The 18407-nt window shown below is 37.4% G+C and overlaps 1 protein-coding gene across 4 annotated transcripts; it reads left to right on the top strand.

The window, feature by feature from the left end:
- The first annotated feature begins 859 nt into the window (after window positions 1–859).
- aass (aminoadipate-semialdehyde synthase) lies at window positions 860–17321 on the top strand. Of its 4 annotated transcripts, none has more exons than XM_026239119.1 (24): window positions 860–971; window positions 2302–2543; window positions 3624–3800; window positions 3951–4035; window positions 4240–4307; window positions 4460–4606; window positions 4745–4823; window positions 4907–5034; window positions 6126–6277; window positions 6408–6530; window positions 7283–7394; window positions 7563–7622; window positions 8273–8340; window positions 11729–11850; window positions 11963–12092; window positions 12183–12293; window positions 13079–13187; window positions 13456–13596; window positions 13679–13846; window positions 13935–14030; window positions 14141–14256; window positions 15485–15573; window positions 15687–15863; window positions 16573–16692. In XM_026239119.1, the coding sequence occupies exons 2-24, from the start codon at window positions 2304–2306 to the stop codon at window positions 16689–16691; spliced, it is 2817 nt and encodes a 938-aa protein (XP_026094904.1). In that variant the 5' UTR covers window positions 860–971; window positions 2302–2303; the 3' UTR covers window position 16692. The 4 variants fall into 4 exon arrangements, with proteins under 4 accessions (XP_026094904.1, XP_026094903.1, XP_026094901.1 ...); XM_026239118.1 differs by having other exon boundaries at window positions 874–1204; XM_026239116.1 differs by having other exon boundaries at window positions 875–1210.
- The last annotated feature ends 1086 nt before the right edge of the window (window positions 17322–18407 follow it).

Raw genomic sequence — 18407 nt, 5'->3', positions numbered from 1 at the left:
TCTCGAGGCATGGGCATGGGGTAGGGCCATGAACTACTTCAGCACCACGAGACTGAACAGCTCCCAATATTATATGATCTAAATGCTAAAATATCCCTATTATATCTGATGTGAGGGACTTGCAAAGCAGCACGGTATCCAAACTCATCTTTGTATTCTTCAACAAATATGTATTCAATTCAAACATTTTGTACGTTTTTGTAAAACTTCAGTTTCTATTATTATCAGGATTCTTATGTTTTTTTTAACTCCCATCCCAAAAAGAATTATTTAAAAAATGTCTTGCGTTTATTTGCGTAGCCTACTTTTGATTATTTTTATTTTTGTCCTAATCAATTTCTATTTCCTACTCGGTGTCGAGTTGATTATCGTTCATAAGAGCGTTCAAAATTAATGTAAAAATTGTGTTTACACCGAACAAAGGACAAAAACTTTTAAGAATATAAGGGGGGAAACTGATTTGTTGTCCTTTACGCCCAGCCAAACTGGTTTCTGATCGGCAAGATGATCTCTTAGCCTGGCCTGTTTAAAATGACCAAACCCCCTGTAAAACCAGCAAGTCAGACCAGTTTGGTAGGCCAGTTAAAACAACGTTAGTTTGTCTTGAACATATGAGTATTAAGACTCATTTGCTTCAGGAACTTCAAATCTTGTCAACATCGCGGGGTATTTTTTATGAAGTTGAAGAAAGAAGAAACAAACTAAGCTCATCTCTCCTTGCAACCACAGCATTTAAAGCAGCTACGAAAGAAAGAAAGAAAGAAAGGAAGGAAGCGAGGAAGGAAGTAGGAAGGAAGGAAGGGGAGGGGCCTGTGTTTCCTCACGCTGACGCTACTTGGTCATCAAGCTGCGACGCGACGTCAAGGGCACGCTAGGAGGCAGATCCGCGCTCTGAGTCGGGATTGGCGGGAGCTAATCCAGGGCTCAGATTACTTCGCCGAAGCGGAGACGCATTCCAGGCAGGAACAAATGTATGTGCTGTAATATATACCGCATGGATAGTTTTAGTTAGCGCCACATTATTTGCCTGAAGTTTTGAAACAGGTCAATCCCGTGGCGTTGTTCATGCTGACGCGACACAGTCGCACAGAAGAGCTGCTGCGACAGTTTCTATATAAACCTCCTGTGCATTTCACACCACGTTATTGTGATTATTCAGCTGGTGCCACGTTAAAGGTGCTAGGAAACTGCTGAAATCGAAAAGGTACAGGTAGGTGATGATATGTATCAGCTGAATTCAACATGCACTCTGACACTTGTTGCTTATAAACAGCAGGAAGTCAACCAGGTGTCTGCGTGTTTGGTTCTCACAGTGGTTTTCAAGGTTGCTTTCGAATTTAACAGTGAAAGGACTTTTAACTGAAAGGATCTGGTTGGGTTGTCACCATAGACTGTAAAGAAGTTTATATGTTTGAGTTTCATTAAGTCGTTTAATGTTATTTTAAATCACTATATTTGTTTTTTTCTATTTTAAATGCATTTATATATGATATATCTGAAAATGGTATTCTTCTTAATGCAAGTTCCCGTTGAGACATCTTAGTGTGACAACATGCCCCACTGGCCAATAACAGTGGATATGTTCAGTAGCTGCTTTTTATTTATTGATTGATTCATTGATGTACAGTTCAGTGTGTTCAGACTTTTTAAAAAAAAATAACCTCACTCTGAGAAATATTCACTCAGTATATATTCAGTAAAAAGTGTGACAACTAGCCCCGGTTTATTTACATGCATGTTTTACTGACAGCTTAGTGTGCAATGCATTGCTGTCATTTTTTCCTAAAGAATGCAAAGCACATTTGCAGGTGCTGTCAGTTGACTGCTGGTTTCATAGGACATATGCTACTCTTTGTACAGTATGGACAGAAATGGAGCATTAGTTGTTGCTAGTTTTGTATAATTAAACAGCTGGAAGAGCCAGGGTTAAGAGTGGAATTATTGCTGAACTCTATTTATTTAATAATTTTATAATAACATATATTTGAATAATGTCAGATATTAAGAAGTTAAGTCAGTTTCATTTGTTAATTTTTTTTATTTTCAGTTTATTTATTTATTTTAGTAATTATTATTTATTATAATTAATAATAATAATAGTGATTAATAATAATTTGAAAAGTTGTATGAAATTAAAACGGACTTGATTTGGTTCAAATGCGGTCCTCTCCTTTGCAAACCATAGGCTGGGTTTCTGGGGTCACTTTTCTGGTTGTGCCTCTGTCACTCTCAGCATTGCTCAAGTGTGATTTTCAGATGTGTGTAGTTGTTGTAACCTGTGTGTTTTGGAAACTGGTCCAGTCATGCTGCGTCTCGTGAGGAGCCAGGGCCGAGGGTTTAGGGGCTGTGTGTGCTGTCAGCGGAGGTTTCAGCATCACCATCTCCACCAGCAGAATCACAAGAGCGTCATAGCCATCCGCCGCGAGGATGTCAACGTGTGGGAGAGACGCGCTCCTCTGGCACCGCGACACGTCAGGGAGATCACAGCAGCTGGACACAAGGTGCTCGTGCAGCCCTCCAACAGACGGGCCATCCACGAAAAAGTGAGTCACTTTCTAAATATATAGAGAGCCTGGCATTCTTTCACGGGGCTTTTTAAATTTTGTATTATTGGATATTATTATTATTTATTGGTCGGATGCATTAAATTGACCAAAAGTGACAGGAAAGACATTTACAGTAGATGTTTCAAAAGAGCTCTACTTTAAAATAACGTTTTCCGTTTCCACAAAAAAAAAAATTAATAATAAGAAATGTTTCTTGAGTAACAAATCAGCATATATTATGATTTCTGATGGATCATTTGACACTGAAAACTGGAGTAATGATGCTGAATATTCAGCATTGCATCACAGGAATAAATTAGAATTTCACTTGCATTCAAATGGAAGACAATTATTGCAGATTGTAATAATATTTTACAATATTAACGGTTTACTGGGAGGGGGGTGATATCAAATAAACGCAGCCTTGGTGAGCATAAGATACTTTTTTGTTTTGTTTTTCCAAAAATGTAAAAAAAAAAAAATGTTTAATGACCCAAAGTTAAATATATTTAATTAATTAATATACCGGTATATTTTATTTTTCACAAATCTTTTAGTTCTTTGTTGTTGTTGTTGTGAAGAAAAAAATAATAATAATATATATGTGTGTGTGTGTGTGTGTGTGTGTGTGTGTGTGTATATATATATATATATATATATATATATATATATATATATATATATATATATATATATATTAATAATAATAATTATATATATATATAATATATATATAATAATAATAATATATATATATATATATATATATATATATATATATATTATTATATTATTATATTTTTTTATTTATTTTTTTCATGGTCAGGGTCACATTTTATCAAATGAACGCATTTATTGTGCTGCTTATTTAACAAAAGAAATCATGTAATAAATAATGGAGAAATAAATAAAAATGGTCAATTAAAATGTAATCAGTAATCAAAGGAACTTGTAACTGTCCTTTTTAATCAATTTCTATTCTTGTTCCCCCACATTTGGTGCTCTTAATGTGTTCTTTTCCCTCTTGATATTTCTGGTAGTTGCATGAATGAAAATCTAGACCGTTTCTGTTTTCAGTACTATGAAAAAGCAGGGGCGGTCATCCAGGAGGACATCTCAGAGGCGTCGCTCATCATCGGGGTGAAAAGGCCCCCGGAGGAAAAGGTGTACCCCAACAAGACCTATGCCTTCTTCTCTCACACCATTAAAGCACAAGAGGCAAACATGGGGCTCCTAGACGACCTTCTTAAAAAGGTGAAAGTCTCTTTACAGAACGCAAACGATCTAGAGAATATTTAAACTGAAAGCCTCTCTCTAGCGTCATAACCAGTATTTGGAAATATTTACTCAGGACAAGCGGCTTTCACAATATTCTCATGGGTCATCATCTCCCTCCCTTTTTAGAAAGTTCGACTCATTGATTATGAAAAAATGGTGGACCCCAATGGCTACAGAATTGTGGCGTTTGGACAGTGGGCTGGTGTTGCTGGTATGGGACCTTTTCCACGGTGTCAACATAATGTACAATATCATCCAAAAAGATCGTTCACCCAGAATTGAATCGCCCTCATGTAGTTCCAAACTTTGATTATTTAAAACAAAACAACAAAATCTTAGCAACTATGAACGGTAGTGCATGTCTTTAAATGGTTCCCCTGCTGTTAGTTGAACATGTTGTCTGTATTCTGTACAGGAATGATTAACATTTTACACGGTCTGGGCCTGCGTTTTCTTGCACTTGGACATCACACCCCATTTATGGTATTCGTTTTAAAATTACACAACTATTATAATGCCTACTTTTGAATTTCCACTTGCAATATTATCTGTGGTACTCCATTATTGGCTCTTCAATATTTAGTAAATAGATTTTTTTAAAATAAATATCTGTTTTCATATTTGTCACTTGACAGCACATTGGTATGGCGCACAACTATAGAAACGTCAGCCAGGCCATCCAGGCGGTGAGGGATTGTGGGTATGAAATATCCTTAGGTCTGATGCCCAAGTCCATTGGTCCTCTCACATTTGTGTTCACTGGCACCGGCAATGTGTCCAAGGTAAGTGTGCACTTATTGTTGTGTAAAGTGGTTTATGAGATGCTTTAAGAGCCTTAAAACTTGTCAGCGCATGTTTACACTTAAAACAGAGAAGTAGGAGAAGGAGTGATTTGTGTTCTAAAAGTGCTGCTTCTCCAGGGCGCCCAAGACATCTTCAACGAGCTCCCCTGTGAGTATGTGGAGCCTCACGAGTTGAAAGAAGTGTCAGAGAGTGGAGGTATTTCTTGAATTTCCTGTTTGTTATGGTTACACATAAGGCAGTTTTTGTTGTGCAAGCAAATTGACCAATCTGCTTTACAGAAATGACCAAAGTGTACGGCACAGTGATCAGCAGACACCACCACCTGATACGAAAGAGTGACGGACTCTACGACCCCCTGGAGTATGAAATCCATCCGGAGCTTTACACGTCTCACTTCAGGGACACTGTGAGTAAATATACCAGGCAGCTGATTGGTGCGCCCTCTGACTGCCACTTAAAGGAATAGTTCACCCACAAATGTAAATGTGTTGAAAATTTAACCACCCGTAGTCCAGCCGGAATGCAGGTGAGTTTGATTCTTCATTGGAACTGATTTGGAGAAATGTAGCATTACATCACTAATGGATCCTCTGCAGTGAATGGGTGCCGTCAGTGTCCAAACAGCTGATAAAAACATCACAAAAATCGACATTACTCCAGTGCATCAATTAACATCTTGTGAAATGAAAAAGTGCATGTTTGTATGAAGCAAATCTATTATTAAGATGTTTTTAATTTTTAATGTTGCTTCTAGCTAAAAGACAAGCTTCTCTCCGATATTGTTTTCACCAGTGAGAAAGTCATCTCATCCGCATCAGGAGAGAAATATACACACTGAACTGTTTACAAATGAAAAGAGTCCAGAACAGTTGTGGGTAGATTTTAATGTGAGAGACAAAAGAGGATGGACTTTATCATTGGAGGAATTTGTGTTATGGATTATAGACTGGTAATTAAATAAGAAGTGATGGTTTAAAGTTAAAACACCTTAATAATGCGTCTGTTTCTTACAACCAAGCAGCTTTACACTTCGTCATGATAACTAATGGACTGGAGTCGTGTGGATTATTGTGATGTTTTTATCAGCTGTTTGGACTTCTCATTCTGACGGCACCCATTCACTGCAGCGGAGGTGAACAAGTGATGCAATACTAAATTTCTCCACATCTGTTACAATGAAAAAACAAACTCATCTACATCTTGGCTGGCGTGGGAGTGAGTACATTTTCAACAAGTCTTCATTTCTGGGTGAACGATACTATAACTTTAAGGTGCGATTGCACTTACCTCCATCACAGGCAAAATCCAGTCGTTTCATCAGAAATCCACTTGGTCTGGAATTTTCTCCATGGTTCATGAGTAGTTCATTGCAATAATTTTTACTTAATGGACCCTTTTGCCAAGTTTCACCAAAATGTCTTTAACGTGACTGCACCATTATTGACTGCATTGTGTGAAAAGCTAAAGTGACTGTGATGCATTATTGTGTTTGCACAGGTGGCCCCATACACAACCTGCCTGATAAACGGCATATACTGGGACCCTCACACACCCAGACTGCTGCGGCGACTGGACGCCCAGCGACTGATTAGACCCGTTATAACTGCATCATCGTCACCTGATCTCGGCTGCCCTGCACTTCCCTACAAGTGAGCTTCTACACTTATTGTTGGTCTCCAAAATGACAAAAAACTACATATAGTATCATAATAACCATTCCTTCTAAAGTCGTATGATTTGTTTGGGAGACCGCCTTGTCTGATCCTCTGTGAATTCCAGGTTCTTGGCCATCTGTGACATCTCTGCTGACACGGGCGGCTCCATCGAGTTCATGACTGAGTGCACCACTATTGAGAAGCCCTTCTGCATGTATGATGCCAACCAGCATATTGACAATGACAGGTGTGCACTACTTCCTCCAAACTCTAGCAGATTAGGGGTCCTCAGTTTGAAGCGAAAGCAGAACCATTTTAATGCTTAATAGAACACTTTTTATGAGGTTCCATAAAGAACTGTGCTTTGGCAAGTCCTATATCCAACCTTCAGGGTGTTATAATAAATGATAGTTTATTCATTATTATTATTATTATTAATATGGTGTATTATTTATTAATTTTTTTATTATGTTTTTTTTGTCTCCTCTATGTCCCTGGTCTTATATTACTGGTCTTGCAAAGCTGTCAGCAAGTTGTGTCATTTAGGTACTTCTGTTTTTAGTGGAGAAAAGGAGAAAAGTATCCTCAGATAAATGGAGCTGGTCACACTTATATATGCTGTTAAAATTCTAAAACAAAAAAGGACATAATTTGAACAATTTGAGTGTTTTAACCTCACATTTTTTAAAGTTCAAATTAGTAGATGTTTGAAGAATATCACGTACCTGTTGAGAATGTGTAGACAGCCTAGAAAATCAACAATGAGGTGGGATTAAAAAGGATTTTAACAGTTATAGATAATAAAAAAAAGACAGAAATAAAGAACCCAATTCATTAACACAAAGGACCATTTCAGCATAAAGGAACCAATCTCCCATCAGCACTGTAGAAACCACTCGACTCAAAACCCCACAGCATTTCCCTGCCAACACTCAGGCATCATCTCACATGTGCATTATCAAATATAGTTTTTATACATCCTCTGGTTTTTCTGTGCAGTGTGGAAGGTAATGGCATTCTCATGTGCTCCATCGATAACCTGCCTGCCCAGATGCCCATTGAGGCGACTGAGTATTTCGGGGACCGGCTGTTCCCTTACATCTGGGAGATGGTAAGATATGACACGGGGTGGTGAGTAATGAGATGCTTTGCTCTGGAGAGGATCGCTCTGAAATCTGGTGTGCTCATGACTGATTTCTTGGTTTGTTGAATTGAATATGTGATGGATACTGCTGTTGATGATTTGAGCAGATTTATAATAATAGTCTTCATCCCACAGCTCCCATCGGACGCTACCAGATCGCTAGAGGAAGAGGACTTCTCTCCACAAGTCAGAGATGTAAGTGTATCAAGAGGGTGACTTTACAACTTTCCTTTTTAGGTTTTTTAGTTTTTTTGCTCTTTCAACATGGGAGAAATGCTTCCTTCTGAGTCGTGTTTTTGTGCGGTCTAGTACTTCTGCACAGAAGGCAGACTCAGAAATGTGTGGTAAAACTTGAATCAGAGCTAAATGGGCGGCGTTTCAGCTGGAGCCCATCCACACATCCATTGATTTTCAGTGTGGAACTAAAGCTGAGAAATCTGAAATACACATTTCTGTTTACTTCGAGGTAAGGGGCAGCATCTTAGATCAGTACAGAGATTTAAAGTTCAATGTAGCTCCGAATGGAATTGCAAAAATAATGAATCTTTTCCACACATACACTATCGGTCAAACATTTGGGGTCTGTAAGATTTTTATAGTGTTTTTGAAAAGTAGTCTCTTTTGCTTACCAGGGCTGCATTAATAAAAAAAAAAATACACAGTTATAAACAGAAATAGTCAGTTCTGAATGGTACTTAACCTTGCATCTTATCCATGTGGCCATATTTCAGGAGCCAGGTGCTTGGTGCAGATCTAAACCAAAATGCCACTTTTTGTTAGAAAAATGTGTTTCTATTTAGTGCGTAGCAATATTTGTATTAAATGCATTGTTTTTCTCAATCTAGGCTGTGATTACATCCAATGGGAAGTTGACGCCTAAATTTGAATACATCCAGAAACTTCGAGAAAGGAGGTAAGGGATGCTATTTATTATATAAGGGAAGTCCATTCATTCCAGAGCTCTTTAAGGGTTTGAGTCTGTTTTGTCCGGCTGGACATATGTCCGTAATGTTGTTTAAATGTTGCATTGGATCGTATGCTTGCATGCTGAGGATGATGTGCTCATTCTGAAGATCTCTTCAAAGGTTGAAAGACAGGTAAAAACACTGCCGTATACGAGCTCCCAACAGCCTTGATATGCTCTCTTATCACTGTAGATGAAACTGTTACGGCTGAATGTAGAAACTGCTTATACAGTATGCAAAAAATAAGAACGCAAGGCTCATATATCAGAAACTACACTCAGTATAAATATTAGTGTGGCGGTGGAAAGAGAACACGGTTGCAATTACAAACAGAATTACATTTGCACACATCTTAGGATATATTTAAAAAAAAATAATGCAAGTTTCCACACACTGGGTCTCATTCATGAAACATTCGTAAATATACGAGTAAATATCTGAGTGATTTGCGCGTAAAGAGAACTTCCCGAAAACTCTTCTCCTGATTCACAAAAACTTCGTAAACGTAAGATGTGATAGTGAAATGTGTGTTAATGAATTCCAATCAGTCGTAAATGGGACGCGCGTGCACGCTCACGCTCAATTACCATAAATCCCGCCTATTAAATCCGACTGACAACTATATGTGAGCATCATATTATGACACCAAACGGAGGATTTCAACATGTCTTCTCAAAAGCGACTGAAAAAGAAACATTTCTCCGCTGCAGAAATTGAAGTTTTATTATCAGAAGTTCATTCAAAACGCCATGTTTTATTTTCAAGCGTACTAGTGGCATATCAGGTCCTAAAAAAGGAAGTTTGGCAGCATATTACAGATCCTATTACTGGCTCTCATAATAAAAGTTAAAAGAAAAACCGTATGTAATTAATATATATAATATTTTTTTTCAAAATGCTGTGTAAATATGTACCCGATTAAGGTGAATTAAAATGCAGCTGTATTAATGAGCAAAACGTTCAGACGTTAAACGCACTATTTACGCGTGGCTGGGAGCAGGTGTAGATTTATTTCGTACCAACTAACATTTGGAAAATACGAACGTTTTAATGAATTCGAAAATTTACGCCAAAACCACATTACACGCGATTTACACAAAAATTCGTTCTGCTCGTGTTTCATGAATGAGACCCATTGTATTTCTGTAATATTTTAGACTAATTTGTAAATACCCAATGAAACCAGTATGAAAGCAAGCCTGTTTAGCTCAGTTTTGTGAGGCTAATGAATTCCCCAGAGTTTGAAACATTAAATCTTATTAAGTTCACACACTGCAGAATTGAAGAGAAAAACAAGTTGACCGTGTTTGTTTTGTTCAGACAGAGGTTTGGGTTCCTGTGCATCCTCCTGCGCTCCCTTTAAACCTTGCTTGGCTAGAGCACACGTCCCGAGTGCATTCTCTCGTGGGTAGACAATCTTACTCTCTCACCGCTGCCACAGTCTCTCCCACTCGCTCTTTTTCTTGGGATTTTTTGCATGCCAGAAAAATAAATCAGTGCACCAGTTCTTTTAAGTTTCTTAAGTCCAATTATTCTCCAAGGTAAGCTTCTTTTTCCCGAGCCAATTCATGGCCATTAATTGATTATATCATGTTTTCAAATTATTTTCATTTAAATGGAATAACGCATTCCTTTCATTTTTGCTTTCTCATTCAAGACATAATCAAAGCTTCCTTTGTCAGCACGACTTTCTCGAAACACTCTTAATAGAGCTCTTTTGTGCCGTCTCTGTCTCATTCATTGATGAGGAACCAGGTTGACAAAACATTACACTGAATTTGCAAGTCTGTTTGTGTCCATTTGTGCTCAGTGCTTAATGGAGCCGCCCACACGCCAGCATTGACCTTCATTTAGTCAATGGAAAGCTTTAAAGAACCACCATTTGACTTGTTTTGATTTACTTGTTCTTGTCCTGAATGAAGAGAGCCTTTGTCTCTGATCTAAGGTCATCGGATTACGAGATGCAATATAGACAAAATGATTGTATTATTAGTTTGTTTAAAAATTAATTATTTTTTTATATTAAATGCGTAGTTAAAAGCGATATTATATTCGATGTTATAAAATTCTTATAATAGTTATTATTATTATTATTTCAATGTTATTACATTTTAGCATTGTATTTATTTAAAAATATTTATTCTTCATTTTCTTTTCTTTTTTAAATGGTGAAAAAATTGTTTTAAATGCTATTACATTTTAAAACTAAAATGTATTTTTTCTACCACTAAATATATAATTGAATTATAATTACATTTGCTTTATAACCATATAATAAGTATTAAAAAACATAAAAAAAATTGTAATTATTATTAAATAAAATGATACAATTATAATTATTTAAAAATAAGAAATTATAGTTTTGCACATTCACGTAATAAATTGTCTTTTATCATTTGGCTGTTGGTGCTGATTAATAATAGCCACTGTCACTTTCAAACCAATCAGCTTTCCATTAGCCCCTGCAGCAAATCCATGTGACCGACTTGTGAAAGTGGATTGAGATGAATGGATTTTACCTGTTCAAATTTGCCAGACAACAGTAATGTGTGCACATTTACAGTGCTTTTTTAAAAAAAATTATGGGTTTAGGGGTTTCATGCTCTTTAACACCCTTTAACTGTCGTAAAAATGACAGTTAAGGCCAAGCCAAAACTTCCTATTTGATATGAAAGTGTTCCATATTATGAACTAATGCACCTAATTATAAGAGTTTTTAGATATAGCATTAATAGCAGTAAAACCCTGATCTAAAAGACATTTAGTGGTTCTGCATGTCTAGTTTAATGATATTTTGAGAAAGGCATGCAGGTGGTTGGGGGTTAAGTGTTACATTTTTTTTTTTCTCATGTGCCGCATCAGATCCAATTAGACTGAGCGACGGGGTGCTTGGATCACGTGTCTCCCGTTAGACTTGCGGAGCGAAACGTTGATTCAACAGCCCTCTTAAACTGTTTTAATTATATAAGTACTGTAGATCTGTATGTTTTCCTTCCATTTATCCGGCACCCTCTCTGCTCCTGAAGTGCCTTTGATCATTTCTGTGTGTTTTTGATAGTTTACTCTTGTCGTAAAAAATGAAAAAAAAATTTTTGGTGTGTTTTTTTTTTTTTTTTTATTCCGTTAATCTCATCTCCAAGACAATTCTACAAGATCTTCCCGTGTTCTTTTGTGGGTTTTGCATCCCTTTCAATCGATTTAAGATCACTATCCAGCAGGATATGCTTTGTGATTTCACAGATTGCTTGGCTAGTGAGAGAAATAGTGTGTGTGTGTGTGTGTGTGTGTGTGTGTGTGTGTGTGTTAGTAGTAATGGCTGTACCATCTGGCAAACAGGGAGTCGGAGCAGATCTTAAAGAAAGGAGGAATGAAGCGGGTGCTTTTGCTGGGCTCAGGCTATGTGTCTGGGCCAGTTATCGAGTATCTCACCAGGGAGGCTGGCACTCAGGTCACAGTGGGTAGGTTCCCATCGCAAAATCCATCTGGAATACGGTTTTACTGCAGTGTAGAATTTACAGTCGCAATTCTTTAAAACAAATCTTGTGTGATCTTTGCATCTTTGCATTGCAGCATCAAATCTGTTGAATCAGGCTGAGGACATGGCAGCCAGGTATCCCAACACCATCGCTGTGATGCTGGACATCACCCGCCAGGAAGGCCACCTCGAGTCTCTGATCAAAGACCACGACATCGTCATCAGGCATAATCATAAACTTCATTCACTGAATTATCTACTTTAACATACTTTTAAAGCTAATTTTCTCATTTATTGTTGTTTTTGTTTATCTAGCATGCTGCCATATGCGTTTCATCCACATGTAGCTAAGCAATGCATTAAAATGAAGGTAAACATGGTGACCGCCAGTTACTTGAGCCCAGCCATGAAGGAGCTTCAGAAGAGGTGAGAAACTCAGTTTCTTAGAACACTATTTAATATGAAAGTTCTGTCATTTTTTCCTTCTTCATGTTGAGGGAGAAGGAAATCCTGTTTTTATTTTGGTTCTTGTTGTTTTAGTTTTTTTTGGTTTGCTTTTGTTTTGTTTTGTTTTGCTTTGTTGTGGGTTTGTTTTGCTTTTCTTTAATTTACTTTTGTTTTGGGTTTTTTGTTTGTTTTGTTTTGGTGCATGTTACACCAGTTTAATTTTGTTTGTCTTTGATCTTGATTTTGAGAACAAACACTTGTCAGATATTAATAAGCAGTGAAACCGTTTTGTTCAAATACAATTTTTAATAATATATATATATGCATTTTTAAGAAATAACAAAGATTATTATTACTATATTATAACTGCTTAAAGATGGAGGATTTTTCTTAATTATGAAAAATAATTTTCAGGACGGTTGACTTTATGGTTCCCAAAAAATATACAAATTAATTGTAATGCATTAAAACGTGTTCATCGTAAAAATGCATGTCTTAAATTGATATTACAAAAAAATTGCATCATGACGTTGATGCAACTGTTGCAAACAAATTGAGATGGTGAGTTTTGTGAGTGAATCATTCAGACTTTTTTCAGTTTTGTCAACTTTTATCAATTTTTTTATGTTTTGGAGAACTGTCACGTAAGTTCAAAACAGTGATTGAAAGTATCTTTCTCTGACCCTGTTGGATTTGAACTGGCACTGGTTGACATCATTCATATATGCACGTGGCTTCACCATGATTGGCTGTTGTTTCCCAAGTGCCGAGGAAGCTGGCATCACCATCGTCAATGAGATTGGTCTGGACCCTGGCATTGATCACATGTTGGCCATGGAGTGCATCGACAAGGCCAAGGCAGACGGTTGCACTGTAGGTATTGCATGCATGCATTCATGTTTGTTTACCCCTTGGATGTGTTGATTGGTATTTGCGATAGAATGACATACTGTCGCACCATTGGTGCACTTATCACCACGTCTGCAAGACATATTGACAGACCTCAACAAACGTTCATGGCATCTTGAATGTTCATTTTCGCTTAGTTAGCAGTCAGGCAGAACATGGTCTTCGTGAACATGGTCTTCAAATCCCATAGTTCTCGTAATTACTCCAAATTTCAACAACTGTTTCTTGACAGGTGGAATCGTACAGCTCTTTTTGTGGTGGTCTTCCTGCCCCAGAGTGCTCAGACAACCCACTGCGATACAAGTTCAGCTGGAGTCCGTACGGCGTCCTGCTCAACACCATCAGTCCAGCCATCTATCTGAAAGACAATCAGGTGATACGCGCTCACTACAGAAATCATGTTCAGTCTACATGATTTCAGCCTGATTTTGAGAAATGTGGTTTTGTCTGTTCAGGTGATCAGTGTTCCTCCTGGCGGGGCTCTCCTGGATGTCACAAAGCCCATGGACTTCATGCCTGGTTTCAACTTGGAGGGCTTCCCCAACCGGGACAGCACCAAATACGCGGAGCCGTACGGAATTGAGTCCGCTCGCACGCTCATCAGAGGAACTCTGCGCTTCAGGGTATTCATGCTAATGAGATGTAAAGATGAGTGTAAGCTCAGTGTTGCTCCCATGTTTGTCCATCATCATGTACTGTGTGTGTCTGCAGGGCTTCTCCTCTGCAATGAGTGGCTTCGTCAAACTGGGACTCATCAGCACCGAGCCCTGTCCGCTGCTGGGACACACGGCTTCTCCTGTCTCATGGGTGTGGATTTATGGATCTTTTTCCAATATACACATGAAATTTAGTTGCCTTAATGTAATTATATACTTTTAATACAAAATAATAATAATATAAATGTCATTGTGTCACAGAAAGAGCTTCTCTGTAAGCAGATTGGCTTGTCCACATCTGTGAGCAGCCGTGTCTTCGAGGATGCCATTTATGAGCGGATTGGACAAGACGACTTCAGAATGCAGAGTCTCAGATGGTGGGTCAAGGAATTGACTAACAGTACTTTACAGACCTCCATCACAGTGGCTCCTGATATATAGTGCGTGGGAGTAACTGATTACCGTATTTTCCGGACTATAGGTCGCACTTTTTTCATAGTTTGGCTGGTCCTGCGACTTATAGTCAGGTGCGACTTATTTATCAAATTATTTTGACATGAACTAAGAGACATGAACCAAGAGAAAACATTACCGTCTAGAGGGCGCTCTATGCTGCTCAGTGTTCCTGTAGTCTACACTAAGCAGCATATAGCGCCCTCTCGCGGCTGTAGACGGTAATGTTTTCTCTTGGTTCTAAATAAATGCGACTTATAGTCCGGTGCGACTTATATATGTTTTTTCCCTCATCATGACGTATTTTTGGACTGATGCGACTTATACTCAGGTGCCACTTATAGTCCGAAAAATAAGGTACATGTTCTCTGGAGTCCATGATCAGATTCCAAAAAAGTTTCACTTGTAATTAGATTATATTACATTTTAAAATGCTCATAAATCACATTAGTTATTTTTTTTGCATTACATGATTACAAATTTGATTCTCCCTTGCTCTTCTTTTTTCCCCTCTGTTAAGTTTTACGCTCTAAAAAAACACTTTTGTATGTCTTTTCTAATACAGAGAGTATTCACAAGTTTCTCAGTCAACTCCACCACATATGAGACGCTACTGAACTCTGCCAATGTACAAACTGACCGAAATATTTCCAAACCAAGAAGACTTTGACCATGTCATTGCTGTTTAATGTTTGTTTACGTGATGCAGGGATTTCTAAACGTTTGTTTATCAGACCTCTTTGATGTTTACTTAAGGTCCAGATCAGTTTTGAAGCTATTAATTCAGTAGTGTAACAACAAATTTGTGTTCGTCTTTTATTTGATTTTATTTCTCTTTTAGTTTTTTGGTTTGTTTGTTTCTTAAAAAATGATTAATAATGTTATTTATTTAATTAATGTAGTAAACATCACTTAGAACAACCCAGCAACAGCATAGCAATGCCATACCAACCACCTAGCAACTTTAAAACAAAAAACACTATACATACTCCAACAGATACAATATTACATAAATCATATTATTAGCTCCTATAATACTTTATTTTAATTATTAATAATGTCCTTGTAATGTCTTCATATTTCTGAAAGTGTATTTGTAAATATGAATTTTTAAGTAAGAGTATATCTGACTGACTGGATGACTCCCATCAGGCTCGGGATGCTCAGTGAAGAGCCGGTTCCTCACGCCGAAACCATCTTAGCAGCAGTTGCTAAGCATCTGGAGGCTAAACTGTCGTTCAGTAAGTTCTCATGCCATTCTGTCTTACGTAATGAGCTTAAGTCTCTTAAACTGAACCTGAAGTCCAGCTGCACATAAATTGATGTTGTTTTTGGATCGTTCTGTCTGGTGCAGCTAAAGGTGAGCGCGATATGGTCATAATGAGGAACGATGTCGGTATCAGACACCCAACGGGCGAGCTGGAGACCAAACACCTCAGTCTGGTTGTTTACGGGGATCCCAATGGATACTCAGCCATGGCTAAAACCGTGGGCTACCCAGCAGCCATTGCAGCCCGTATGGTGCTCAACGGTCAGTGAAACTCGACTTGAATATGCAAATCTAACAGCACGTTACAAAAATATAAAAATGTATTTTATTTAGAGATGCACCAATATTCAAAGCTGGGCCAATACAGATTATCCTCAAGTAGTGATATTTTGGCCAATATTATATAAAAAAAAATTAAGATCTCTCTGTGAATCAAATGAATCTATTTCTTTTTAAGTTCTATTTTTTACCAATTTATTTGAGCTTTTTTTTTCCAGCTGAAAATCGTTTTCGCTCACAAACATAAGCCTGCTAATGTCCAACTTTTATTTCTAAACTTTATTTATTTCTAAAAGGTTACATGGAAAATATAACTTACAAATATAACACAATGCATTTTGTATTTTAATTTAAAAAAACTTTTTTTTTCATTTGATGACAGTTAATGTGAGGTCCCATGATCATTCGGCTATAATATTTTGCCTTAAATCTAGAACTCTATCTTAAATATACCTGTTTTACTTATTGGACCAAAATCAATAACATTTATAAAGTCACAGTTAGTTTCAAATACTGATATATCATGCATCCTGAGTTTAATTCCACTGTAATTACATCAGTAGTTCATATTCTGTTCTTAATTATTAAAATATTAAAGTAATAACAGATTTCTTGGATGTAATTTCACACAATGCCTAGACGCTGCTCTTATAACGTCTCTTTGACTTGATGTGAATGTGTGACACCGCAGGTGAACTGACCACTAAAGGCCTGGTGGTGCCGATGACGAAGAACATCTACAGTCCGGTGCTGAAGAGACTGCAGGAGGAGGGTCTCCAGTGCATCACCACGAGCACCATCTCAGAGTAACCACACACCTGAAGAGCTCATCTCTGTGCCACATGTGTAATGAAACCCAAACATCCATTACTGCTCATATCCCACAATGAACGGTTGCGATCTTTGACTCCAATTCAGAGTGATCCAACGGTTAGTACTTAGTTTCTAAAATAGAGTTACACAGTCTGTAGATGTTCGTATTAATTGACAATTACTGTTCCTTTTTATCAGTGTTGTCATAAATTAGGAGTGTACTGTAAATGAGCTCCCACACATCACTTTGACACAGAACCATCCCAATTCCACTTCCTGGCAATGAAAAATAACTAAAGACGGTCATTATTTTCCTACCCTTGTACGAAAAGGGTTTAAACATGAACTTCTGCCTCGGTTCAAAACAAGCAGTAACATCATATTTATGCAAAACATGATGTCATGTTGAGTACTACTGATAAAATTGTCAATTTTCTGTAAAGCTATAGCATCCTGTCAACTGAATATTTCTTAAATGTGAATCTTGGCACTATAGTGAATTATAAAATTAAAAAAAAGCATAAACATGAATTGGCATTAAAATAATCTCCAGACCATTTTAAGCATAGCATGTCCAAAGAGTTGTTTTAAAACTAGCTTTTCTCCAATAAAACATTTTTCGTTTTCTTTCTTTGTTTTATATTTCTTGTTTTTCTTCTAAAATTTATAAAATATAGTTGTTGTTTTTTCATCTTCAGTAGACTGAAAATACACTTTAAACCCCTCTTTTAGGACATAATAAAGTATGTGTGTGTGTGTGTATACATTAGTTATATATATTCGAAATTAATACTTTATTTACCAAGGATGCATTAAATTGATCAAAAACGACAGGAAAGACATCTAAATATTTCCATTTCAAATGAATACTGTTTGTTTGTTTTAAAACCAGCTTTTATCCAAACTTTTGTGTTTTCTTTCATCGTTTTATATTCTTTGTTTTGTTTAAATAAACGTCTAAAATATCGTCATAAGAGGTAATCTTTTGTAATCTAATTTGTGTTTGTTTGTTGTTGTTTAAAAATGACCTTTCTCCCGTCTCTTTGGCCCTTGTTGAGCGCCCGGTGGCAGCCAGAAACACAGTCTGCATTGTTGGTGGTGTGGGGCCATCAGTGCGCTCACTATAAAGTAGGCCACCAAGCGCAGGATAATTGGTTATGTGCTTATTAGAAGTTAAAAATGCAAATGAAGGTACCAGTAGCCCCTCAAGACCATGTCTGGCCATTTGACCCATATTTACGTACTTATTTTTGTGTAAATGACCTTTTGCTCTTAAGACTGGATTAGAATTGAGGAATAATTACAAGCGATTCTTCAAAGAGATTATTCCATAACTCATGTAGCTGTCATCTTCGTCACCAAACCCTTAAGCCGTGGACTTATAATAATCGGTTCCTGAAGATGCAGTGGCTTAAGGAATGATCTGATCGTTGTCAGAACAGAAACACTGTCTCGGAGGCTTAAGCCAAGATGAATTTGAGGAGGGCTGAAGCAGAAGTTAACTGAAAAACAACCCTATTTGTGAAGATCCTTAAGGAAGCCTGTCTTTGTTCTGGGTTACTGAGCCCTGGGCCAGATGGAGAACTGAAGGACTGTTGGTTGGTTGGTCTTGGTCTCGGTGGTTTGGCAGTCAGGATGCTGAGGTAGCAAGAAAAGCAAGTTCAGAATTAACAGCTGACACGAGGCAAGCGGCTGCTGTCTGGAGACTGTAAT

This window comes from Carassius auratus, chromosome 50, assembly GCF_003368295.1.
Source record: "Carassius auratus strain Wakin chromosome 50, ASM336829v1, whole genome shotgun sequence".
NCBI lineage: Eukaryota > Metazoa > Chordata > Actinopteri > Cypriniformes > Cyprinidae > Carassius > Carassius auratus.
The sequence above is the reverse complement of the archived record's forward strand: the minus strand, read 5'-3'. Positions and strand labels throughout refer to the sequence as shown.

Coding starts and splice junctions, on each gene's coding strand:
- aass (XM_026239117.1), top strand. CDS start 2,304: ATGCTGCGTCTCGTGAGGAGCCAGGGCCGAGGGTTTAGGGGCTGTGTG. Junction 3,801..3,950: donor TAGACGACCTTCTTAAAAAG/GTGAAAGTCTCT, acceptor CTCCCTTTTTAG/AAAGTTCGACTCATTGATTA. Junction 14,031..14,140: donor CGGCTTCTCCTGTCTCATGG/GTGTGGATTTAT, acceptor ATTGTGTCACAG/AAAGAGCTTCTCTGTAAGCA.